General features: G+C 35.6%; 1 protein-coding gene across 2 annotated transcripts; it reads left to right on the plus strand.

Annotated features, from left to right (window-relative positions):
• LOC149817419 (uncharacterized) lies at positions 1-27,821 on the plus strand. 2 transcript variants are annotated; one of them, XM_089986552.1, is made up of 6 exons: positions 1-561; positions 2,130-2,205; positions 25,927-26,057; positions 26,156-26,226; positions 26,534-26,615; positions 27,572-27,821. In XM_089986552.1, the coding sequence occupies exons 1-6, from the start codon at positions 256-258 to the stop codon at positions 27,590-27,592; spliced, it is 687 nt and encodes a 228-aa protein (XP_089842678.1). In that variant the 5' UTR covers positions 1-255; the 3' UTR covers positions 27,593-27,821. The 2 variants fall into 2 exon arrangements, with proteins under 2 accessions (XP_089842678.1, XP_089842680.1); XM_089986554.1 differs by lacking the exons at positions 26,156-26,226; positions 26,534-26,615; positions 27,572-27,821 and adding an exon at positions 4,069-4,317 and having other exon boundaries at positions 25,931-26,058.

Raw genomic sequence — 27,821 nt, forward strand, 5'->3', positions numbered from 1 at the left:
TATGCTGCTGAGCCCCTCCCACTGCGCCGGACCCCTGCCTGTGTGCCTTCTTGTTATATCCGAATTTTCCCAATACGAAAGTTGAGAATAATCGGGAAAACCCCCTCCCACGGTTCCCACCTCACGCTCAACTCTGCTGGCGTTAGCGACTTAGCGTCCGTTGTAGGGTAAAGATGTTCTTTTTACGGATGGAAGCGGAAAGCCGGAAGCCCGCCCCGCCATCAGCATAACCTTGAGCATCAGTTCGCCTCCGGTATGGCTGTGTTGCAGATTAGACATGCTGCTGTTGCGTCGGCGTTCCTAACCGGGACGATGAGCAGTAGCATCCGCAGCAGGACGCACCTCCTCTTCCCGTTCCCATCCCTCTTCACGCTGCGTTGTTGTTCTGATAAAACCAAAATCAAGGCCTCCTCCTCCGGATTCCCGTCGCTGTCGGATGAGCAGCTGATGGATCAATGCGAGATGGACACCTTCAAGGCCTCTGGGCCCGGCGGCCAGCATCGCAACAAGAGGGAGAGTGCCGTCAGGCTCAAGCACATCCCCACCGGCATCATAGCCCAGGCATGTCTGCTGTCTCTCTCCTACCTTTTCCCCTTCTCATCAACGATCATCGTGCATGGCGTACTAATGTTATTATCTTGTACTCCTTGCAAATGATTGACCCATTTTCTTTGATTATTATTATTATTATTATTATTATTATTCTTTCTTCTTTCCTTTCCCATTTTGTGGCTTAATCAATCGATCAGAGTTGGGGTAAACTCCGCTGTTGATCTAATGGCGGTGCCAGTTTGGGCTCTGTACCGCCTTCTCGTATGAAGGATGATATTCGCTTACACCTCGACAAGGATAGGCCCCAACAATAACAAGGCTCGTTGGGGGAGTACTAGACTTGAGGCCAATTCTTTCTGTTTATAGCATCATTGCCGTTGCCTAAGATGGGAAACGCAGCCAATTATCTCACAGAAAATCACAGTCGGTAGGTCGTTGCCTTTGACAGCAAAAGGACTTGGAATTTTAGGTGGACAGGCGCACCCACAGCTTAGTAGCTCCATGTAGATGTTCGGTCATGTGGTTCATGACAAGAGACCCGATTCTCTTCTTGGTTGCTCGTCTTAGCAACTAGATGAAGGCATCGGCTCCCTTAATGTTTGAACACATGAGGCAGTGAGGCAAGTTGCTCATATTTTCGTATGACTACTCTCGTCCGTTTCAATTCAATGAAGGGGTCGCAGACATACATGTTCTCTCAATCTAGGAGCTGGATTCTAGAACTTGCCGTGAGAAATTTATTTGTTTAGTCATCAATTTTCAATATTTTTTAGTATCAACCATTTGGGATTACCTGGGTGCTTTTTCACTGAATAGGCACGGTTATTCTCTCATCACCAAAAAGTTGCTTACTGAAGATAAAGTTGTCATCATTTGATGTCTGCCGAGTAATTTCGCCTATTCTCACGTTCTTTAGGATTACTCAGTAGAACGATTCAGAATTGAATCTAACAAATTTCACTCCCTTATCAGCATATTTATTCATAGGTATGCCGTCTCTCTTTTTCTCTTCGATTTGCTGTAAGTAGTTCTAGGGCTTCTAGCTTCAAAGTGCTCTCTACTTGCAAGCCCAATTTTATCTGTTTGGCCCATGTTACTGCCTGCTAAGTACCTAAATGGCTGAACTAGGAGTAACTTGAATGCAGTTACTCTTTTGCTGGATTCAACCATCTCATTTCAATGTATGTTTCCAGTTTGTATCTGCTCATATGTTATTGATTTTTTTTCCTGAATTTAGGCAACTACACATTCTTTTCTTGTGCAGCATTAGGATCATCCCATCTCGCCTCTGTTACTCCCTTTACTGGTTAGCTATGACGCCATTATATTTTCTTTGTTGATGCACAGAGATGTTACTGAGAAGCTTGCTGTGCAACTGGTTTAAGTACTTGCATGTATCATAAGTCTTCATTGAAGAGCATATTATTAACTGATGTACATGTTGTACTTTAATGGCATTGTCATATTGGTAACCAGGTTGATAGAGAAACTATCGTGCTTGGACTTTATGCATCTGTTTCATGTTTCCCAGCCATTGTTCAATTATGAGTTTCTAATGCTTCTTTTGCAAATATCAGGCTGTGGAGGACCGTTCTCAACATAAGAATCGTGTGTCAGCATTAGCTCGTTTACGGACTTTGCTGGCTCTTAAAGGTTGGTCTTTTGGTTTTCCTTGATAAAGTTCCGTTGTCCTGTGGTTTTTCTTCTTACATGCCATCATGCAAAGAATTTCAGTTATCTAAATGTCAACAGTGCTCTCATGCTTGCTTCATCTATGATCTTCATAACTATGTGGACACCCCACACATTGTCATACTTATGTATGAAAATCCTAATTTTAGAATACTTGTCAAGAAAAATAAATTTCAAATATGAATAAATCTTACATAGGATTTCTAAATTTCCATTTCAGATTTGTTTCTTGGTGCAACTTAAGCTTTTATGGACATTTTTGAGTACCTATTTAATACTTTTATAAGTATGGTGTATAGATTTTCTTCCTATCCAACATCAACTATGCTAATTAAGTTAATGCAATAACATGAATGTGTTGAAAGCTTTCATGCTGCAGTATGAAAATATGGAAAATTTTCTCTATTTGTATCCAAAATATGTGATTTCTTGAAGTTAATGGTGATATATATATATATATATATATATATAGAGAGAGAGAGAGAGAGTCTATTGTAGGAAAATATGCACCATAAGCTATGCTGACTCGTTCATAAAATAGATTCATCATGCATATATGGACCACAAATGAACAAGTTAACATATTTCCAGAGTTTATTGGGAAATACTATTTTTATCTTGTTGCTATCACATGAAATGACATCAAGGAGTATTGAATTAGGTTCCAAAGTGTGGGAACAAATGCCAATACCACCAATGGCCAGCCCTTGTTCAACATCATTCTGGTCCTCACAGCTCATGAGAAGGGAACTCATACTACTCGTTGCTTCTGCTACTTTCCTAGCACATTATTCAAGGGGGGGGGGGGAGTGGCCAAGCACCACCGACACCCACACCTTTCCCTTATGGTGGACTGATGAAGGTGCATGGAACAAGCAAAACAAGCACATGCCCAAATAATCGTCTCTGGTTGCATTAAGGACAACTTTGCAGCCAGCAGGATCATGGCCTTTTGTGCTCTCTTAGAGGCGGAGATCTCGACTATGCCTTAAGGCTCTTCCATCACACCCATGACCCGAACACCTTCATGTGGAATACCATCATTAGGGCACACACGTTGAGCCATACTCCATATAATGCCATCTCATGTTATAGACAAATAAGGAGGAGCGAAGGTATCATGCTCGGTAAGCACACCTTTCACTTCTCAAGGCTTGCACCAATGTCCTTGCTCTCTCTTGTGGTGAACAAGTCCATGCCCACGTCTTGCGATGCTGCTTCAACTCTGATGTCTATGTGGGCAATGCCCTACTCTGCATGTATGCTTGTTGCGGTAGCTTGGAGCGCACCCATCAACTGTTCAACGACATGTCTGAGAGAAATGTAGTTGTCTAGACTACCATGATCAGTGGGTATGCCCAGAATTGCTGGTCAGAGAGCGCTTTGGTTTTGTCTAGGCTTCCTTTGTTTTGTGCTCTCTTCTTGCGCTAAATCTGGAGACTTGGAGCTTTGGTGAGAGGGTCCACTCCTTTCTAGAACGAGAAGGAATCAAAATCAGGGTGATTTTGGGCACTGCTCTCGTTGGCATGTTTGCAAAGAATGGTAGGATCGAAATGGCATGCATATTGTTCTGCGAAATGCCTGAGAGAAGTGGTGCCACCTGGAATGCCCTCATATGTGGTCTGGCCATGCACGGGCACGCCGAGCATTCACTCCATCTCTATTAAAAAATGAAAGAAGCAGTGTTGCCCAACGACATCACCTTTGTTGGAGTTCTATCTGCTTGTTGTCACATTGTGCTAGTCGACATTGGTCGAGCAATTTTTCGTGTTCACAACATCAAGTCTAAGATTGAGCATTATGAATGCATGGTTGATCTGATAGGTCGAGCGGGGCGGTTGAGGGAGGTCGGGGAGCTTATTCAAGGGATGGACTTGAGGCCAGATGTGGTGGTTCTAGGAGCACTACTGGGTGCATGCAGGATGCATGGTAACATTGAGATCACCGAGAGCGTGGTTGAACAAGTTCTCAGTTTGGAACCTCACAATCATGGAGTACACGTGTTGTCCAACATGTATGCGGAGGTTGAGGCAAATAAGTAGATTAGATTCTTTCTGCCAATACATTTCAAAGGTACGAAAATCAAGCATTCATTATTCTATGTTGTTACAAGTTTGCAATATATATTTTTTTAAAATCTTGTAGTAGTTATGTAGATAGAGAGTTTAAGCACCATTGATGTGGGTAATATAATAAAACAAGAATGTGCACAAATAGATGCCTCCAAGGGCTATAAAGATACACAAGTGTGCACTTATGGGCAAGATATAATCTCACAAAAGATAACATAAGCACAAGCCACCAAAGGGCTACAACATATAAAAAATAAATATTTTTATTCAACATAAAATGCCAAAGAAAAACATAACTTACAATATGGGAGAGATCCCATATATATAGAGAAAGAAGGGAACAAGGTGCTAGCCCAACTAGCCGTTGGGACTAGCCCAACGGCTAGAAATTAAAATAAAATAAATTACAAAACTGCCCCTAATGAGTTGTGCCTATTACATAAGAGAAAAGACAAAAATGCCCCTAAAGGGCATAACCTATTACATATATATCACAATAAAGAGAAAATACATACCTATATATATTTATCATACAAATTAATACTCTCCCTCAAACTTACAATGTGCTAATCGAAAGTTTGTTTAGTAGGAAGTGAAATCGAGGTGCCGAAACATCTTTGGTGAAGAAATCGACCAACTGATATTCGAAGGTGACATAAGGTAAAGTGATAGTCTTCTTAAAAAATTCTTGACGCACATAGTAACAATCAATTTCGATATGTTAGTCCTTTCGTGAAATGTATGGTTGCTAGCAATGTATATTGCAGTCTTGTTGTCATAGCATAGTCTTGAGGGTGTTTGCAGGTAAACTCCCATGTCTTCAAGTAATCTTTGATGTTGTAGTTGTAACGACCCCAACTGACCCTCGAAAAATAATGGAAGTTTTTTTAAACAATTGTGGAAAACCTCCCGTGGACCTGGGGTACATCACAAATATAATATAACCAAATCACAAATTGTTCCATACATTGAATCAACTTAAAGAAATAAAATGAACTTCATTAATTAAATTAAAAGGTCGAAATATCCAAAAACATAAAATCGACTATCATAATCATGCCCTTTGGTCAGAACCCAAACACCAAGTCACAGTCTCTCGTTCTCCAGTTAGCCAGTTCATGACATCACTGAGCATCTGTGCCTGTAAAATAGTTTTTAGAAAATGGGTAAGAACCGAAGTTTTTGTACAAATTCCTCTAAAACTCCACCAGTAAAGGAAATAACATAAATTAACTTAGGCATAAATTTCAGAGGAAATCACAACCAATAACTTACCACAATTATCTTACTATTCAAGCATTTAACCAAATATCATGCAAAATCCAATATGCAGAGATGCATGAACTAATGCTGAACAATAAAATATGCATGATTTAATGCACATGCATGAATAACTTATTAAGTTATTTATTAGAGTTGCTTTTGCATGCATGTCCCTATTTAAATGCACACAAGTTTAATTTTCACTTTATACTCAAAATGGTCCCAATTCCCGAAGTTCAAGTTAGGTTATCAGTTATAGCTTAACACACAATTTGTATTTTATTTACTGAGTTCCACACTTATTCCTTGACCGATATCAGGAATCAAATCATCAATCGGAATATTAGGAATCGACACCTAATACTGGAACATCTGGAAAATCAACGTCCACTGACGCTACTTTTTTGATATACCAATAACTACAACTGAGTCAACACCACCACCCTCAGGCAAAATAGTTGAAAGCTCCTTAAAACCGTAGCCGGCAAATGAACTACACATCAGGTTCTGGGGACAATTGCACACGGAGTTTTAGTATCCTCACGGTTTCCCATGATCGTCATCCAATATTCTCACACTATGAAAGGGACATCAAGGAAGAGTTTAATTACACTGTTGTGGTATCTTTTACCATTTCAAATAAATTTTAAGTTCTTTACATAAGAACTGTTTTGCAAATCAGCATGCAAAAACCACTTCGGGCCCTGCCCCTCACAATTTAATAGTGTAATTAAATTTGGAAAACTATTAAATTTTCAGAAATTATTTTGCAATACATCAACAATTCAATAACATTAGAGCAACATATGTTCCTAGCCTACAGTGGTTCACACATAACCACTAACATATCTCAAAAAGTGATTTATGCCAATTGCAAAATTTCAGTGAACATAAACACACAGTTTCACAATTCATGTTTACAATGTACATTCAAAACACAAAAAGAATGCACATTTAGCCAAGCACATATACATATAAATAGAAAGCTTGCAGACCACACTATTCATGATCAAATTTATACGTATGATCAACCAAAAATGCATATGATCACAGTCATGCAAACATCTAATTATATTCAGATTCATGCGTATGATATTGAAATTGCAAACTGATCGGTTTAGGATCAGATTTATGTACCAAATTAGAAAATACGTATTTCGATCAGATTCATGTACATGATCAACTTCATATACCATGAATTGGCTAAGCATGAATAGGCTCATACTTTCTGATCAGATTCATTTACATGTTCAACTCCGTGGACATGAATCGGCTAATCAGAATTATACAAGTACTGAAGAGATTCATGTACATGAATTGGTTATGCAGAAATTTCAAATGCTGATAAGATTCGTGTACATGATCAGTTTTCTGGACACAAATCGGTTATGCAACAAATTAAATGTGCCGGTCAAATTCATGTACATGTAACAACCATTCAAGAAATAAGCAACAACTGATCGGATTCATGCATATGATCAGATTCATGTACATGTATTGACCTGTCATAAAATAACATCAGCTAGTCAGATTCTTGTACATAGAGGAGATTTACTATAGTATGCACTTGAGTTAGATATCTAACCTAATAGACCCAATCCAATAAGGCATATCATTAATAAGTCTATTTTTTTCCTATTTCTAGTTACATAAACTAGGATGAGAGACCATCTATCACAAAGATGATATCACAACATAGAGAATGGTCGTTCTACCACCTTTGTTCATCATTGCGTCATGTCTGCTTCAAAGATGGCATGATTGGCATCTGTTACAATGCACATTGTCCATATGGTTGGGCACTTTACATCATCTTGGTGATTGTGTCCCCTATGAATCCTTCTGCAAAGCTTGTCACACTTTTCAGGCCTCTTTTGGCCCTCGTTCCTTTCCCTCTTATCTTGCTTGTTGGGTTTTGCTATCATCTCTCATACACCACCATGTGCATTCCACCTCCTTTGTTGTTGTTGTTGTTGTTGGCCTCTTGATGTAGTAGGAGCGTATGATGCAAGTCTACAGTTTGGATTTTATTTTTATTTGGGTCTTATGTAATAAATATTAGATCTATGCTATGTCACAGGGATTCAACTAGCAGGGTGCCGCACCCGCGTCGATGCGACTCGACGTGGGTGTGGCACCGGGTGTAGTCAACCCGATCCTGGGTGCGTTGACAACACCCAAGGTCATTTTGGTCCATTTTTTTTGGATTTTTTTTAAAAAAAAATTTGCCCTATGAAATGGGCTGCTGAATTTAACAAAAAAAAATTCTGATGACAGTTGCTGCTCTTGTTTTATAAAGGGGCACTTGTGTCCACAACATATGACGGGCTTTGTTGGCATCCCATGCTATTCCTGCCTCCAAACAATTAATTTGCAGCGTTGGAAAACATACTGTTAACTTGGAAATGATGATCCATCTTCCTCAAAAATTAAAACCAAAATTCAAGAGCCTTTTGAAGTCTTTATCCTTCAACCATCCAGATCCTTCTTCGTCAAGGATTTTCTCTCTCCATAATAAATGATAATGGTGGTGGTAGCCTTGGTGGCTATTAGTATTCACTTTTCTCCTGACAAGATGGGTGCTCTAGCCGTAGCCTTGTGTAGACCTCTCTTTTCCACATGTCTAATCCAATAAATTTCTTTTAGTTGTCATCTGTGTGCAACTGTATATAAAATGAAATTTGAAGAACCCTAGGCAGTGGCGTGGCAGTGGAGCCGTAGGCCTCGTGAAGACTCTTTCTCCAACAAACCACATCAAACCTTTCGCTTATATTTTTTTTCGTGAAGACCAGGGAGTTTCAGACATGATTGAATCATGGCAGTCAGCAGAACGGAGCAGGCTGGGTCGATCAGATTGCCAATCCTTTCGGTTCATGAATTTTGTCCCGTTGTGCCAAAGTACACAACAAGCAGAACGTGGGTAACAAGTCTTCAAACAAACACACTAGCAAAAAAAAGCTGGACCCCCGACCCGCGCTGGGGGAACCCCCGGACCCCCTTCTATATATATATATATATATTTACATTTTTGCCCCTGCCGCATCCCCGCACCCGGGTTTTTTGGAAGTGCCGAATCCCCGCACCCGCACCCGCACCCATGTGACATAGGATCTATGTAATTAATTTATGTCCAAATTTAGAAGTTTAGTATAACTAAGAAATTTTTAGAACTAGACTTTTATAAAAATGTGTAGTTTGGTTCATCCCGGGATAGAATTCCTTGACTAAATATAGATGAAAATTTTGGGGATTATTATTAATTTTTATGATGAGGAACCCTTGCTGAGAACCGGTTCACTTAATAAGCCCCCTCCCTGCAAGGTAAACCCTAGGTGGGGCCATCGACACCCAAGCCCTTATAGAGCCCACTAGTTAAAGGCAACTGCACACCAGTGGGAGTCAAACCTACTAAGAAGGGGTCAACACCTTCTTCTCAGGCTCACTGCCACTCGGGCAATCTGAATAAGTTAAACGCAGTTTGAAAATTGAGTGATCAATTAATTTTTAGTACTTTTCATTTTCGGTTATTTCCTGTTTTCCAGTAACACCCTGACACTGTTTCAGCCAATAGGTCCTAGCTTTCACGGTCACCCAACCATTTTGATATTTGATCCAACCAACCAGAAGTGCAATGCTGGCACCTTTGATTCATTGGTATCCAAGTGCAGTCGGCTGCAATGAATCCTGCAGTCCGCTCCTTTTCCTAGTGTTAATATGTATATATATATATATATATATATATATATCATATGTGTATGTGTACATATGTAGGAATACATTTACACATATATATTATGTATATATATTTCTATATATAGTATTTTCTTTTTCTTCTTTTTATTCTAGTCAACTTAAGTTGACTAGAAAGGCTTAGAGCTGTTGGACTAGCTCGGCTCTATGGGCCTCGTTGTATATAAAAAGGGGATGATTCCCCTATTTGTTGTAATGCATTCTTGCATTTTCTCATTAATAAAATAATATTATTTTTATCTCTTTTGTGAGAATACCCCTTTGTGGGTTTTGTGTGTGAACTGCATTGTGAGTTTTTCTTTCGTTGATTGTCCACTTATGTATCCATTTGGTGGACTTTGGAGGTGATATTTGAATATCACCATTTCATTACACCTAGCACCTTATCCGATTATATGGGAGGATGCCAATGGCCAAAACTAGGCCGGTGACCCACCCGCTAGACTGGTCAAGCAGCTTGCCTCCACTAACAGGTGGATGTTCCCTAATAGCTGGCAGGCCTCATCAATCCACCACTGACATCCCACCTCAACCTCTCCCTTTATCTGAAAATTCAGTTGGTATAACAACACTATTGGTCAAGTCTGGCCTGTGGGCCCCCCACCTGCCATTGTGTTACCGGTAGTGGTTGGTGGATTTCCAAACTCCAACCCAATAGGCCCCTTTCATTGTGGGAAACCCCATCCATTTGATTAGTTTGGCATAGAACTAGTATAGTTCACCCTCATTGCCAATAAACTCACCATTCCTCCCATTAGAATTGGTATTTGGAACTGGTTTAGGTTAAAGCTAGTTTAATTCAAAATTTAACCCTCCTAACTTAATCGCGAACCTATAACTGTTCCAATATATGCCTAAACTGACCCATATCCTATGTCACAAGGACATGCCACTTAGGGGGCGAATCATGTGTCGATACGACACAACATGGATTTGGACATGGGAGTCGTTATGATTCACATAGAACACAGTCAACACTGTGCCCGACATGGTTGACATGGTGTTTGGCTTGTTCGACACGGTGTACAATGTGTTTGACACAGTGTTCGACACGTCGGTCAGACATTGTGTCTGAACATGGTAAAAATATAAATATATATTTTTTAAAATATATATGTGTGATTATATAAATATATATAATAATAATAATATATGTATGACTATGTCCCTGAATCCTATTTTTTGAAAATTGGCATATTGTACCAAGCGTATCTGCATCGTGGCTCATGCTCGCATCTACATCCATGTGACAGTCCATATCAACCCAAAAACCTACCTAAACCCTATACCCTATACCCTAACACATATTCTTGAGGCTAATGATGAGAATGTGTGTGTGTGAGAGAGAGAGGGTATCTTACTAGGAAAATATGCACCACAAGCTATGCTAGCTTGTTAATAAAATAGATTGTAGATTGACATATACATATATGCACCACAAAATGAACAAGTTAACATGTTTATGAAGTTTATTGGGAAACATCGTAATTATATCTATCAAGGTAATAATATTTTGGGGCCATCTGTGGTGGAAGGCTCAAATACTATTTATGTAGGCTTTTATCATATGATAGCTTAAATGCCATGCTTCTATGCTGAAGATTGTAGAACTGTAATTGCGGCCATAATGTCAAGGTTATTTAGAAAATTGTGAGTAATGTTGCCATGGTTGAATGGTCCGAACCACGAGCATTGGAATTGATTGGGGCCTTCAGAATAGTTTTCAAGGTGGAGAAGTCAAGGCATGATTAGGGATCTAGCGATGGACCCATTTTGTCAAATATCTATCATCAGCTGTCACATTTATAGATGTGACATCTAAATCAAGTGAAAAAACTATAGAATCTATGAAATTTTTTGGTTGATTGCTTCCCATACGGTCTACCTGCTTTAATAACAATTGTTACGAATTTTGAATTATGGGAGATCCTTGTTGGAATTTGAAGGGAAAATGTATAATCTTAAGATTATGTACTAAACTAGAAAATATACAAAATCACGCAAAATTAATTCACTAAGTGAATTTTATGAATTTCTAACCCATGTATTGAATATGGCATGGGGCTCTCACTTGTTAAAGTGTATATATATATATATATATATATATATATATATATATATAGTTTGCGTATGTACATATATACACACACACATTAGTATATATATACATATATATTTCTTTATGTAATAAGTGAAACCCATTAAGGGTATTTTGGTCATTACATATTATATAATTAGTGTTCCTAGAGGGCACTTTAGGGTTTTCCTTTTTAATGTATTTTATTCTTTTCCTCAAGGGCATTATAGTTCTTATAATGCCCTTGGAACAGAGTTGTTGGGAGTGCTCTCAACAACTATATTTCTAGCTATTGGGAAGTGCTCCCAACAACTATATTTCTAGCTATTGGGAGCACTTCCCAATGATTCTTTGCTTCAAATTTGATGGGAAAAACTATAATATGTGGGCTACCACCATGAAAAGAATCTTAGTTGGCAAAGACTTGTGGGACTATGTTGATGGCTCCATATCGGAACCTCAACCTATTCTCACAAAATCTATTTGTGAGAAAGATGGTGAAATCAAAGAGGAAACTCTTAAAGACAAAGAGAGAGAAAAAGCTCTCTTAGACTAAAAGCATGGGATGTTGGTCATTCCGAGGTTCTATCCCTATTTATGGCAAGTATGTGTGAAGAACCTTGTGAAAATATATTAGAATTTGAGAGGGCTGATGAGGCATGGTTTTATATCAAAAAAATCTACACCCAACAAGATGGTGCCCATAAATGGGACTTGCAAGATAAGATTTATAATTGCAAGCAAGGTGAAAAAAGTGTTAGAGAGTACTATGGTACTATTAAAAGACTTTGGGACCAAATGGCCAAAATGGAGCCAATTTGGGATACCATTGATGATGCTCGCCGTAGAAAAAATCAAATCCTTGGTGAGCAAATTTTTTAATTTATGGGAGGGTTTAGGCCTGAGTTTGAACATGTTCGAGTATCTATCATCCACCCAAACAAAAATCAAGAGGAGCTTCCACCTTTACATAAGATTTCAGCCCAAGTTTGCATGGAAGAAACAAGGCTAAAATCCATGATCGAATCTAGGGAGTCCAAGGATAATGTATTAGTGTTTTCTAAACCCAGTGCCAATATTCATCCTCATAGGCCTTCTCATTTCAACAAAAATAATTGGAAGCCAAGGAACAATGATGGTAGATATGATTGAAAAACTTATAATAAAAAAGAGAAAATCTTTTGTCATAACTGTGGAGAACCGATGACATCAAACATTTTTGCTTGAAATTCAAAAAGGATTAGAAAATAGTAGCTACCTTAGAAGTTCCTCAAGAAGACAAAGATACTGACAACTCCGGTTACCAGTGTTATAAAAAACGCGCCTTGAGGCGCAAAAGGTGTGCCTCGCCTTGAAGCGCAAAAGGCGCGCTTCGCCTTGAGGCGCACAAATTTTTTTTTTTTACAACAAGATTTTTGAGGCATAATCAACAAGATTTTTGTAGGTTAATCTCATATATTTTTCAGTTATGTAATCAGTTTCGTAGTATATTACTATATTTTAACTTTTGTTGGTTAATCTCCTATATTTTTTAGTTATTTCAGTTATGTAATTAGTTTCTTAATATATTTTAACTTTTGTTGGTTAATCTCATATATTTTTCAGTTATGTAATCAGTTTTTTAGTTACTGTTATATGTTAATCTCATATATTTTAACTTTTGTAGGTTAATCTCATATATTTTCTAGTTATTTCAGCTATGTAATCAGTTTTTTAGTATATTTTATCTTTTGTTGGTTAATCTCATATTTTTTAGAATAATCTCATATATTTTAATTTTTGTAGGTTAATCTCATATATTTTCTACTTATTTCAGTTATGTAATCAGTTTCTTAGTATATTTTATCTTTTGTTGGTTAATCTCATATTTTTTAGAATAATCTCATATATTTTAATTTTTGTAGGTTAATCTCATATATTTTCTAGTTATTTCAGTTATGTAATCAGTTTCTTAGTATATTTTAACTTTTGTTGGTTAATCTCATATATTTTCCAGTTATGTAATCAGTTTTTTAGTTACTTTTATATGTTAATCTCATATGTTTTAGAATAATCTCATATATTTTAACTTTTGTTGGTTAATCTCATATATTTTCGAGTTATGTAATCGGTTTCTTAGTATATTTTATCTTTTGTTGGTTAATCTCATATTTTCCAGTTATGTAATCAATTTTTTAGTTACTTTTATATGTTAATCTCATATTTTTTAGAATAATCTCATATATTTTAACTTTTGTTGGTTAATCTCATATATTTTCTAGTTATGTAATCGGTTTCTTAGTATATTTTATCTTTTTTTGGTTAATCTCATATATTTTCCAGTTATGTAATCAGTTTTTAGTTTCTTTTATATGTTAATCTCATATTTTTTAGAATAATCTCATATATTTTAACTTTTGTAGGTTAATCTCATCTATTTTCTAGTTATTTCAGTTATGTAATCAGTTTTTTAGTTACTTTTATGTGTTAATCTCATATTTTTTAGAATAATCTCATATATTTTAACTTTTGTTGGTTAATCTCATATATTTTTCAGTTATGTAATCGGTTTCTTAGTATATTTTATCTTTTGTTGGTTAATCTCATATATGTTCCAGTTATGTATTCATTTTTATAGTTACTTTTATATGTTAATCTCATATTTTTTAGAATAATCTCATATATTTTAACTTTTGTAGGTTAATCTCATATATTTTACAGTTATGTGATCGGGTTTTAGTTACTTTTATATGTTAATCTCATATTTTTTAGTACTTATTTGAGATTTTCTATTTCTTATTGGTTGTTATTTCATCAATAAAGCATTTCTTTATTTATTTGTATTTTTAGATATTTTTTATAATTTTTTAAAAAATTTCAAAAAAAAAATTGAGGCTTACGCTTTGCGCCTCGCTACGTCTCAACGCTTTTCACAACACTGCCAGTTACAAAAATATATCTTTGTTTCAACTCGCAGAAGCTCTACAACTGCTCTTCAAAGGCTCATCCTCCTTAATCGGTGCTCCAGTCTCCTCTTTGCCGCCTCTCGGTAAGATCTCTTAGCTCCTAGATTCCGGTGCTTCATTTCATATGACCCCTAATGAAACTATACTCTCTCAGTATAATATTAATTCAGGTAGATCTAATGTTTTTTCTGTGGATGGATCATCTATTGAAATTGAAGGAATTGAATTTTTTTTAAATTCTTCAAAATTTTTTATTCCAAATGTCAGAATTGTGTCAAAACTTAATTTAGATATTCTTTTAGTTTCCCAAATTATTGACCATGGTTGTAGTATATCCAGTCCGACAAGCAGATTAAGGAAGGTCATAGAGAAGGAGACCTCTACTACATGGACCGGTTGATTATTCTCAAACATACTTTTGGTTTAAGTGTATAAAAATTGGATATATTTTTGTAGCATCACAGACTAGGTCATCTTAACATCTCTAATTATCCAATATATCTCATTTGAGAAAAAGTTGTAATAAAAAAATTCAATGTACGGATTGTATTCTTGGGAAAATGAAAGCAATTCCTTATCAAGAGAACTTTTTTTGCTTCCAAACCACTTGAATTAATACATTTGGATGTTTATGGTCTTGCTTCTATTGCCTCTAAAGAAGGATTTGCTTATTATGTAATTTTTTTGGATGATTATTCTCGATTCACGTGGATTTATTTTTTTAGGCACAAATGTGAAGTTTTTGAAACTTTCAAAACATTTCATAACCTTGTTAGAAATTTGCTTTAAACCACTATTTCTATATTTTGTTTTACTTCGGGAGGAGAATACATGTCAAATGACTTCAAAGATTATTTGAAAAATCATGGCATCTTTCATCAACGATCTTGTGCAAACACGCCTCAACAAAATGATTTTGCTGAAAGGAAATAAAGGCATATAATAGAAACCATTAGAACATTGTTTATTTCCAAACATCTTCCAAAATATTTTTGGGTTGAAGCTGCGCTTACTTCGGTATACCTTATAAATAGACTTCCTTCATCCAAACTTCAAAATATTTTTCCTTATGAGACTTTATAAAATTACCTTTATGGATGTAAATATTTTATTCTTACCAATAAAAATGACAAACTTTCTCCAAGAGTCATTCCTTGTCTTTCTTGGTCACGGGGAAAGTCAAAAAGGATTTAGATGTTATGATTTTAAACATGATAAACTTTATATATCAAGGAGTGTTACCTTTATAGAAAAAAAAGTTTTTTTTATTTAAATATGCCTATTAAAGAAAAAATGATTACTCTCTTTTGGAATTATCTCTTAAATGTAACGATGAAGTGTTAAACAACAATGATGTTGTTAATGATGCAACTCAATATGACATCCAGTGTGGTGAGTCCCATGATATTAATGATGGACCTTTAGTTATCCAATACAAAATGATAGACATCCTTATGCCTTAGAACAATATTCTAGCATAGAAAATCCCGAACATAACGCTCTTAGGAAATCAGAAAGAATACATAGGCCTCCAGATAGGTTTGTATCCTGCAAAAGCTTTACTCTATAGAGTTTGTCTAGCCAAAATTTTCTCTTTGAACCCTCCTTATACAAGCAAGCCAAGAATTATCCTGAATGGATGAATGCTATGAATGATGAAATACTAGCTTTAGAGAAGTTCAAAACTTGGGATATAAAAGATCTTCTTCATGGAAAGAAGACGATAGGTTGTAGATGAGTATTTAAAATTAAAACCAAAAGTGATGGAACTTTAGAGAGGCATAAGGCTAGATTAGCAGCCAAGGGTTACTCTCAGGAGTATGACAGATTATGATGAAACTTTTGCTCTAGTATCTAGAATGACTTTTATTAAAACCCTTATAGATGTAGCTGCTATTAGTGTTGGTCTATTTATCAAATGGATGTCAAGAATGCCTTCTTCAATGGTAAATTGAAGGAAGAAGTTTATATGGACCCACCACCTGGATATGAGGTTCATGTTGAAAATGTGCTTCATTTAAGGAAAGCTCTGTATGGTTTAAAATAAGTTCTTAAAACCTGGTATGATCGTTTTAGTTCTGTTATGATTAAACTTAACTTTATTTTTTGTTATACTGACATTGCTATGTTTATTAAGAGATCTGATGCAAGTATTGTTATCCTCTTCCTCTATGTTGACATGCTCATTACTGGTGGAGATAAACAGAGAGTTAATTTTATTAAAATGTTTTAAAGCAAAGCTTTGAAATAATTGATTTAGGCTTTCTTAGATATTGTTTAGAGATTGAGGTTGCATATTCTGCTTGTGGCTATTTTCTAACTCAATCCAAGTTTGCTTCTGACATCGTAGACAAGCTTGGCATTGCAGATGAGAAAATGGTGGATACTCCTTAAATAATAAATGTAAAAATGAACATAGATAATGGCACACTGCTGGATGGTCCTAATCTTTACCACCAAATTATTTGAGGCCCTCACATACTTGATCATTATCAAACCTGATATCTCGGATGGAGTCCATACTTCAAGTCAATTTTAGCATTCCCCTACCACTGTGCACATGAGTGTCGTTATGCGTATTTACAAAATTCTGTTTCTAAGGGGATTGTTTTGTCTTCCTCCCTCCTATTCAAATTAATTGCTTATACTAACTCTGATTGGGGAGAAGATCTTAATGATAGACAGTGTTGTGAAAAGCGTTGAGGCGTAGCGAGGCGCTCCACCAAAAACCGAGGCGAGGCATAAAGCCTAAGCCTCAAATTTTTTTTGAAAACTTTAAAAAAATTATAAAAAAATATATAAAAATACAAATAAATAAAGAAATGCTTTATTGATGAAATAACAACCAATAAGAAATAGAAAATCTCAAATAAGTACTAAAAAATATGAGATTAACATATAAAAGTAACTAAAAAACTGATTACATAACTGAAAAATATATGAAATTAACCACAAAAAGTTAAAATATACTAAGAAACTGATTACATAACTGAAATAACTGGAAAATATATCAGATTAACCTACAAAAGTTAAAATATATGAGATTATTCTAAAAAATATGAGATTAACATATAAAAGTAACTATAAAAATGAATACATAACTGGAAAATATACGAGATTAACCAACAAAAAGATAGAATATACTAAGAAACCGATTACATAACTGGAAAATATATGAGATTAACCTACAAAAGTTAAAATATATGAGATTATTCTAAAAGATATGAGATTAACATATAAAAGTAACTAAAAAACTGATTACATAACTGAAAAATATATGAGATTAACCCCAAAAAGTTAAAATATACTAAGAAACTGATTACATAACTGAAATAACTGAAGAATATATGAGATTAACCTACAAAAGTTAAAATATATGAGATTATTCTAAAAAATGTGAGATTAACATATAAAAGTAAATAAAAACTGATTACATAACTGGAAAATATATGAAATTAACCAACAAAAGTTAAAATATACTAAGAAACTGATTACATAACTGAAAAAACTGAAAAATATATGAGATTAACCTACAAAAGTTAAAATATATGAGATTATTCTAAAAAACATGAGATTAACATATAAAAGTAACTAAAAACTGATTACATAACTGGCAAATATATGAGATTAACCAAAAAAAGTTAAAATATACTAAGAAACTGTTTACATAACTGGAAAATATATGAGATTAACCTACAAAAGTTAAAATATATGAGATTATTCTAAAAAATATGAGATTAACATATAAAAGTAACTAAAAAACTGATTACATAGCTGAAAAATATATGAGATTAACCAACAAAAGTTAAAATATATTAAGAAACTAATTACATGACTGAAATAACTGAAGAATATACGAGATTAACCAACAAAAGTTAAAATATAGTAACATATTAAGAAATTTATTACATAACTGAAATAACTGGAAAATATATGAGATTAACCTACAAAAACTTTGTTGATTATGTCTCAGAAATCTTGTTGGAAAGTAAAAAAAAAAAAATTGTGCCTTGAGGCACAGAGGGCCGCGCCTCAAGGCGAGGCGCACCTTTTGCGCCTTAAGGCGCGTTTTTGATAACTATGCTCCCAACAATTATATTTCTAGTTGTGGGGAAGTGCTCCCAATATCTATACTTCTAGCTGTTGGGAGCATTTCCCAATGACTCTTCTTTGCTTTCTTTTGTGCATAAATATGTGTAACCTCTCTTGTATATTAAGCTTGTTCACAAGCATTCTCTTAATAATATTCTTATATTTTTTACTTGTGTTTGAGCCCCTAAGTGGCTTGTGTGGTTGTGCTCTTGTATTGACCCATAAGTGGTCTTGATTATGTATGATCTTGTGTTAAGGCACCCACTTATACTCTTTTTGTATTTTCATTACTTCATTAAGTTCATGTTTTCTGTAAACATGGGTTTGAAATCCTTGAATTTGGGATTCAAAAGTAACCCCAGGTTCATGAATCTCTGTGGCCCACAGGTTTGGCACATAAATTCATGAATCTCTCTCTCTCTCACACACACACATCATCAAGCAGTGGACTTGAGATTCAATTAAAAAACATAGTATGTGAGATCTTTGAATCTCAATTGTAGGATCTGGTTTCTGAAAGATTTGTATGAATCACTAGAGATGTGTTTCAGCTGGGAAGAGAGAAGGAGAAAGAGAGAGGGAGATGCACAGTGAAAATTGGCAGCCAGTCTAAAGAGATGCCTAGCCCTAATCTCATATGTGAAACAAGTATTACAATAGGTTTATAATACAAAGAAATTACAAGATTGCCATTACATAAAGAACACATTCTTAATATGAGCAGACACACGAATCTAGATCAGATCCAGATCCGGTGACGTCAAGAACATATTTCATCACCTTCCCTCAAGTTGTACATGGTCATGAACCATGGACAACTTGTTCTTCAAGAACCAAAATTGATTCTTTGTTAGACCTTTGGTGAACAAATCTGCAACTTGGCTTTCTGTACGAATGTGATGAGGCTCAATCTATTTGTCTTCAACCTTCTGTCTGATGAAATGTTGATCTATCTCAATATGCTTTGTGCGACCATACTGTATAGGATTATAAGCAATGTTAATAGCATTCTGATTATCGCACAATAGAAATGATTGTGAGATTCCTTCTCCGAGATTTGCAAGATGTCTGACCCACGCAACTTTAGTTGTCTCAGCTGCCATAGACTTATATTCAGCTTCAGTGTTGGACTTAGCAATGGCTCTTTGTTTTCTGATACTCCACAACACCAAAAATTTCAATCCAATTTCTTTGATAAAGAAGACCGTCACCAATAGTTTCTTTCAAAAATCTTAAAATTCTTTTCACGGCTTCAACATGACCAATTCTTGGTTCATGAATGAATTGAGAAACTTGATTAACAGAGTACACAATGCCTGGCTTGGTAAAAGTGAGATACTGAAGCATTCTAACGATATTCCGATATTTGGTCGGATCATCATATAAATCTCCATCATTAGAACTCAGTTTTTGATGCAGAATATCTGGTGTGCTTAGGGGTTTACAATTAGACATAGCTGCTTTGCTTAAAAGATCAAGAGTATATTTATGTTGAGTAAGAGTTAAAACATCATGTCTTCTATCCACCTCAACCCCGAGAAAATACCTTAAGTCACCAAGATCTTTTATCTTGAAATTTCGCATCAATAATTCTTTCACAATTTGTATATGACTGTTAGAACTTCCTCTAATAATAATGTCATCAACTTAGATAAGTAATAAAGTAGTGACATCCTTATCCTTGAAAATAAAGAGAGAATGATCAAGAGAGCATCTGCGAAAACCATAATTTTGAATTTTGAGAGAAAAACTCTCAAAACAAGAATGAGAGGCTTGCTTCAATTCATAAAGTGCTCTTTTCAGTTTACATTCATAATCTTTAAGTTCTCCTTCAGCATATCCAGAATGTTGCTCCATGAAAACTTCCTCCTTCAATTCTCCATGTAAGAAGGCATTTTTAACATCAAGCTGGCTTAACTGCCAACTAGAATCAACAGCCAGAGATATAACCTGTATTGTTCCCATCTTAACAACATGATTGGAAGTTTCATCATAGTCTTGCCCATATTCTTGTGTGAAACCGTGTGCCACAAGTCGTGCTTTATATTTTTCAATACATCCATCAGGTTTATACTTAATCTTATAAACCCATTTGCACCCAACAACATTTTTCTTTTCTGGCCTAGGAACAATTTCCTAGGTTTGACATTCATGAAGAGCTTCCATTTCTTCATTCATAGCCTCTATCAATTTATGTGATTTAATGGCTTGATGAAAGTTAACAGGTTCATCATGCTTCTCTACTTGAGACATGAATAACTGAAAATCCATGGAAAAATTATCATAACTAACCCATTTTTTAATAAGATGACGTATCCTTTCCGATCTTCTCAAAGAAGGTTAACCCATATCATGCACAACATTGTCTGTGACATTATCTCTTGCCCTTCTGACATAAACTTGACCTGAAATTCTCTAGGCACTTCGTTTTCAGAAAGATGTGAAGGTTTGAGATATCGTTCATTTGAATTCAATTCTTTACAAAATGGCTGACAAGATCTCTTTTCACTCTCAAACAATTCAACACTTAACCAAGGATCATAAACTTCAACATTTCGAGATGAGTTCTGCTCTTGAACTGATGACATGCTTTCAAAATTTTGTTCATCAAAGATGAGATCTTGATACGCTTGATTACAGGATCATAACATCTGTATCCCTTATAATCATCTGCATACCCAACAAATTTGCACTTCACTGCTTTATCCTGAAATTTATTCCTCAGAGATTTATCAATATGAACATAAACACAACCAAAAGTGTGCAAGTTATTATAATCAAGATGCTTTCCAAGAAGGGTAAAGGGTAAAATATAGGGACTTGTCTTCTAAAATTCCCATGGGCAGATGGTTAATCACATAAACTGCAGTATGAAAAACTTCTATCCAAAGATTAATAGGAATGTTACTATCATAAAGCATACCTATGGCACTTTCAATGATATGTCGATGTTTTCTTTCTGTAACTCCATTCTGTTGAGGGGTGTGTGGACAGGACACACGCCTACTTATCCCATTATTTCGAAGAAAGTCAAGAAAGTCATTTGAAGAATATTCACCTCTATCAGCACATTGAAAATGCACAACATTGGAAGAGAAATGATTCTTAACAAGGGCACAAAAGTCTTGAAACAATCTAAAAACTTTGGACTTGTGTTTCATCAAATATATCCAAGTGAAACGAGAATAACTGGCAATGAATAAAACATAATATTGACTTCCAGATGAAGAACATACAGGAGTCGGCCCCCATACATCATAATACACAATTTCAAAGGCTTTTGAGGCTCTTTCATTAACATGATTAAAGGGAAGGACATGACTCTTACATAACTGATAGCTTGAACATTTTTTAACATCTAAGATAGAATGTAGACAGGACACTGAAATCAAATTTTCTGACAAATTTCTTAATGAAACCATGACTAAAATAACCCAACCGACTGTGACACAAATTTGGCTTATTACATTAAGAAAGACTAAAAACATCTGAATGACAAGGCTTAAGACTTTAAGATGTCTGCTCCAAAAAAGATGACTTCAAGGCAGAAGAAGGATGAGAAGTTGGATCCTCCTTGAAGATGAACATATTTTCTTGTCGCTCCTTTTCAACAAATATCTCCTTCATTTGAAGATCCTTAACATACACAAAATATGGAGCAAATTCGACAAAAGAATTTGTATCATCAACAAATTTAGATACAGAAGTGATATTCTTTTTAATATTGGGAGCAAAAAGAACATTGGATAGGTTAAGAGAAGTACTAGACAACGAAATTTGTGCACTTCCAACATGAGAAATGTGATGATGTGATCCATCTTCAGTGACTATACTACATTTTTCGAGATAAGGAGATAAATTTGAGAGCTTACCAGCATTACCAATGACATGAGTGGCCGCTCCAGAATCCACATACCATTCTCCTTGATCATTTTGCTTAAAACTCATCTGTGATAAAGCTGCAAGCAAAAGTTGTTGCATATCTCCAGAAGATCTCTGTCCATAAGATTTCTTTTTGTTTCTAGGTTTATTATTCTTTCCTTTGTTTTGAGGATTAAACCAACAATCAACTTTCACATGTCCTTTCTTATTACACTGAAAAACATGTAGGCACTCTTTTCTGATTTTCTGCATTGAAAAATCCTGACATGTTCGGAGTAGGAAGAATACCACGTCCTCTTTGACCAAAATGACCTTGACCTCTACCACTTTGAAAACTGTTACTTACTTGCCCAAAACTATGAGATATATCAGATGCTAAAACATTATGTGAATCTGCATGATCACTTCCTTTTGTCAGGCGTTTTATGTTCATTTCATACTGAAGAAGTTTAGCTTGAAGATCTTTAAAGTTGGGTAACACAGGTAGAACTGATAAATAAGTGGAGAGAACATGATATTCAGGACTCAGTCCATTGAGAGTTTGGTGCACTTTTTCTTTGTTAGAAACTGCACTTCCAACAACGACAAGCTGATCTGTAACATATTTCACCTTGTTTAAAAACTCCATAACAGAAATTGAGTCTTTTTTTTGAGGGTCTGAAACTCCCTTTTTAAGAATAAGATTCTTGCCTCTGAAATCTGAGAGTATGTTTGTGCAAGTTGGTTTCATAGTTGTCCAACTGTACAATCGTCCGGTATTGATATCAATACTTCCTGCGATAGCGTGGAAGTAATGTATGCAACCAAGGTTTGATCTCGCTTCATCTATGCTGTAAAATCAGGGTTCGAAACATATTGAACAAGAGAATCTCCTTTATCATCCTTCATTTCCTGTGGAACGAACTGTGGTGGGACTGTAATTGATCAATCTAGATGCCCAAACAGATCTTGGCTCCTTACGAAAGGAACAATTTGCCTCTTCCAAGTTAGAAAATTAGAGTGATTAAGCTTTTCGGAAACAAGCTGATTTAAAAAGTTCGAAGAAAGGACAGTGAAGGTGGAGGAATCCATTAATAAAGGAGAGAATAAAGATAAAGCAAAGGAAGAATGACACGGATTCAGTCAAGAATAAATACGCAGCAACAAAAATGATTTCGTGAATAAGCAGAAAACTGAAGATTTTAAATAAAACGTGCCCCTTTTTTTTTATTAAGGCATTGTTTCGGACTCTGTCCGATTTTTGTTGTTGTTGTTGCAACCAGGCTGGCTATCACAATAATGTGCTGCCAATGTATAAGAGTTGATTGAAAATATACTAAAATAATGAAAGGAAAAATGGATTCAACAATAGAAAGATGTCGACAAAAGAAAATGTCGACAACAAGGACCTTCTTCAGATCGGTTATCAGATCCCAAAATAAAACTGATTTAATACCAGAATATCAGAGATTTTCAGATTAGGGCATCTAAAACAAAGAAAAAATCAATTTGATGTCAATAGAGATATTGAGACTTAAGGAAAGCTTAACGTCAAATGAGAGAAATACCCTGTTTAAGATAAGAAAACAGCAAATAAAAAAGATAAACAGGGAAAGAAAGGGATACGAGAAGAAGATTTAGGAATAGATAAAGAGAAAATGAGAGATTTCAAGAAGATTTAGAAATAGATAGAGGAAAAGAAAGAGATTCCAACAAGAAGAGCAAATTTTAGATCTCTATGGGCATACCTTTTGGAAACAAACCGCAGCCCTGCTATGATACCATGAAAGATTTGTATGAATCACCAGAGATGCGTTTCAGCTGGGAAGAGAGAAGGAGAAAGAGAGAGGGAGATGCACAGTGAAAATCGACAGCCAGGCTAAAGAGATGCCTATCCCTAATCTCATGTATGAAACAAGTATTACAATGGGTTTTGTAATACAGGATTGCCATTACATAAAAACACATTCTTAATATGAATAGATGCACGGATCTGGATCAGATCCAGATCCGGTGACATCAAGAACATATTTTATCAGTTTCCCCTTGGGTCTGAGACCTGAGATAATCAACATAGGTAGAAGAGGGTCTCACTGAGCAAGCTCAATCCCCAATCCTAAGAAGGAGATTTGAATTACATAGAGCGTCAAACCATATATCAATAACCATAAACTTCTAATCACGAATGTACTTCCTCAATTCTCAACCTTGCCAAAACCGGCCTGCCTTTGAGCACAGATTTTCTGCTTCTAGACTTGTTTCTTCTAACGTGACTTGAAAAGTGACATAACAGCTTTATATCTTGATCCAAGACTTCAGACGATCAAATGCTCCATTGCAATCTCCATATCACTTATTTACACCATGTACTAATATACCCTAAACACCTTTGTAGTTTAGATTATTTAAAAATACAGTTCTACCAATATTTGAGATGTTTGCTTTGAATGTCTTTATGAGGTAATCTGCACATATTAGGGTATGACATCAATGTGGCATGACTTTGCATGCAGTTCTGCATGGCTGTAATACCAAAGTATGGAGCAATATGCTGTAGGTCAGTAATCATCTTTTATCATCTCTGGCCTTTTTCCAAGAAAGCCTTGTCCCAATTATGCATCTGCTCTTGTTGGTCGAGAATGAGTAGTTAGAGTGGCACATGTAGTAATTGTAATGAAATAAGCAAAATAATACAAGAGAGTGCCTCTTATGGGCTTACGTGAACGCAATAGTAAAGAACACAAAGACCACTTATGGGTCAATACAAGATCACATGCACATAGGCCACTTAGGGGCCAAGAACACAAGTAAAAATATAGGATTTATTGAGTAAAAATGCTTGAGAAAACATTACATTTACAAGGAGGGGAATACCCCTATTTATACACAACAAGGCTCACATAGAGCCATTGGGACTCTCCCCAACAGCTAGAAATAGAGCCGCTGGGGAGGTCCCAACGACTCTATGTACCTTTTACATAGATTCCCTTAACTCCAAGCTAAATTACTAACATATAATAACAAGAGAAAAAATACAAAAGACTATTGTGCCCCTAATGGGCACAACCTATTACAATGCTGTGAAAAAACTAAAATACCCCTAATGGGTATTTCCTATTACAACATTATAAAAATTACACACACACACATGTATATATATATACAACTTAACCTTAATCTGTCCTCCCTTTGTCTTTTTGCTATCACCAATTCCAGATGCATGAAACAGGAAATTTTTTGATATCTTTATATCTTCATTAATGTGGGATTTAATATTATTATTGTTGCTACTGTTGTTTTTGTTGTTATTCAGCACCTTTTGATCTTTATGTGCGACTACATTCTGTCAAGAATGCAAGCTTGCAGTGATGTGATCAAATGAATATTTGAACTATGGAATCTTGTACGTCCTAGAAGTTGATTTGTTAAAACTGAGATTGTTAACCGGAGTAGATGCTATCTATATGGGATGTACGCTTCTCTGTCTTCTGATCATGTGTACACTTAAGTGTGCAACTTTTTGTATTTCTTCCTTAAAAGTGCATTAGAGGTTGCTGGTCCTGGCTTCTGGTTTCCCATGTTGATACTTATACTGCTGGCTTCTTTCTTGTCTTGAAACTAGTCAGGAATCCTGTCGTTCTTGATGAATACTCACCTCCACCTGCCCTCATCCAAATTCTTCCTGCAAAATCTACAATAAGAGGATTGAGTGCAGGTCCCCAGATTGGACCCAATAATCCAAAGTTTGTTCTGGTATGTGTATAATCCCTAGTACATTTTTTCTTTTTTTCCATTTTGCTCTACACAAACTGTCTGAGTTTAACAACTGACACTGATTTTTTACGCTTAAGGGAATGCAAGCTTTATTGGATCTACTATACGCTGTTGATGGATCAGTTTCAAATGTGGCCAAAATGTTGGGGTATGTAATTCTGTATTTATGATTTATATTTCGATAGCAACATGTAGTGATGCCTTAACTTTTATTTGAATTATGAGGTGGCTGTATTGTGTAATTTTTATCATGCAGTAATTTACTCAAAATTGTTCTTTGGAGTTCTCAATTGATGCTTTCTTTCTCCAGAAGATGTCATATATTCAGCTGCACTGCTTTGCTTGTTAGTGCAGTATATCTTAGAATACTATTTGATTTTGGAAATACAGCTTTGGGAAGACAATGTATGTTAAGTAATGCATTTGTCACATTGACAATGAGTCTCATAATGCAGATTAAGCACAGGGGCTTTGTCAAGGTTGATATTGTCAGATGATACGCTGCGATTGGCAGTCAATGAGATGAGAGCATCCAAGGTAGATATCATAGATGTTTAGATATCATGTTTTTGACATTCAATACTGGTGCTTTTATGATCTACACTTTGTCTTCAATTTTGTATAACCCATTCTGGTTCTGCATTCATTAGAACTTTCATTAAGAGCTTGAATGCTTTTATGTTTAATTGAGAAATAATAAAAAGTGCTTACGGCCTTCATACTTCTTGGCCATTTTTGTTGTCGGCAATGCCCTGCCTGTTCAAATAGTTAAGTTTAATGAACATAATCATCTAGACTTCTACAGGACGAAAATGCTAGTTAGTTATTGAAATATGGAAAATTAACTTTGATAACTGGGTTGCAATTCTTGGACTTTTAAATGTATGTTGATTTTGTTAAAGATCTTGCTATGATTTTATCTAAAGTGTCAATATCTATCTATCTGTGGAAGTTCCTGATTTATTTATGTTTTGATAGATAAGGAAAATGACAGTAGCCACCTGAAATTCTGGGGGAGTCTTGTCACTTCGCCTAGGGGTGCATAAGAAATGCAGTGAATGGTACAAAATGTAAAGAATGTCTACATGTTAGCATTCTCCAATTCCCCTTTGCAGCTCTTTTTTAGATGATGTATGGGACTCTGTGTAACAAGATTCTGATAGCAAGGAGTGAAACTACAATGGCCAATTGATCTATACAGGTCTATAAAGTTATTTGCCTGCGAAATTCTCTTGGTCAGGGAAACTGGTCTATATCTTGTTGAGTTATAGGTGACACACTGTCAGTGATGACAATTACTCTTGATTTGGGCACAAAACCTGTCATTATCCTGTGTTCATTGGTGTGAAAAGTTGGTGCCCCCAGCAAGAATCAGGTTTTGCTAGCATTATGAACACATTGGAGAAGACGATTGTGCTTTTTCTAACTAAGAGATGCATTTCTCTTATTATCTCCAATCCTGTGGCTCATAATAAAATCTCTTTGATTTGCAGGGACTAAAGCCTCTTAAGTGAAATTCAAGGATGGGAGTGTAGGTAAAGTGCACATCTTGATATTTTCTGAGTGGCTTCAAGGGATGATGGTATCTGTGTAGCTATTCACCCTATACTGCCATAAGTTTTGTTGGTTGACCTTGCTGATGGCGTTGTTGTAAACAATGGTCATCCGCAAATGACTAAAAACATGAAACTGCTTTTGATATTTATATTGGAAAGGTTGATGATATTGTCATATCACCCGCAA

The sequence above is a fragment of the Nuphar pumila genome, chromosome 14, assembly GCF_984573655.1.
Source record: "Nuphar pumila chromosome 14, dmNupPumi1.hap1.1, whole genome shotgun sequence".
Lineage (NCBI taxonomy): Eukaryota > Viridiplantae > Streptophyta > Magnoliopsida > Nymphaeales > Nymphaeaceae > Nuphar > Nuphar pumila.

Excerpts from the sequence above, each read along its gene's own strand:
- LOC149817419 (XM_089986552.1), top strand. The coding sequence starts at position 256 with ATGGCTGTGTTGCAGATTAGACATGCTGCTGTTGCGTCGGCGTTCCTA. Across the intron at positions 26,227-26,533 it reads AATGTGGCCAAAATGTTGGG|ATTAAGCACAGGGGCTTTGT; the intron begins GTATGTAATTCT and ends CTCATAATGCAG. Across the intron at positions 26,616-27,571 it reads ATGAGATGAGAGCATCCAAG|GGACTAAAGCCTCTTAAGTG; the intron begins GTAGATATCATA and ends TTTGATTTGCAG.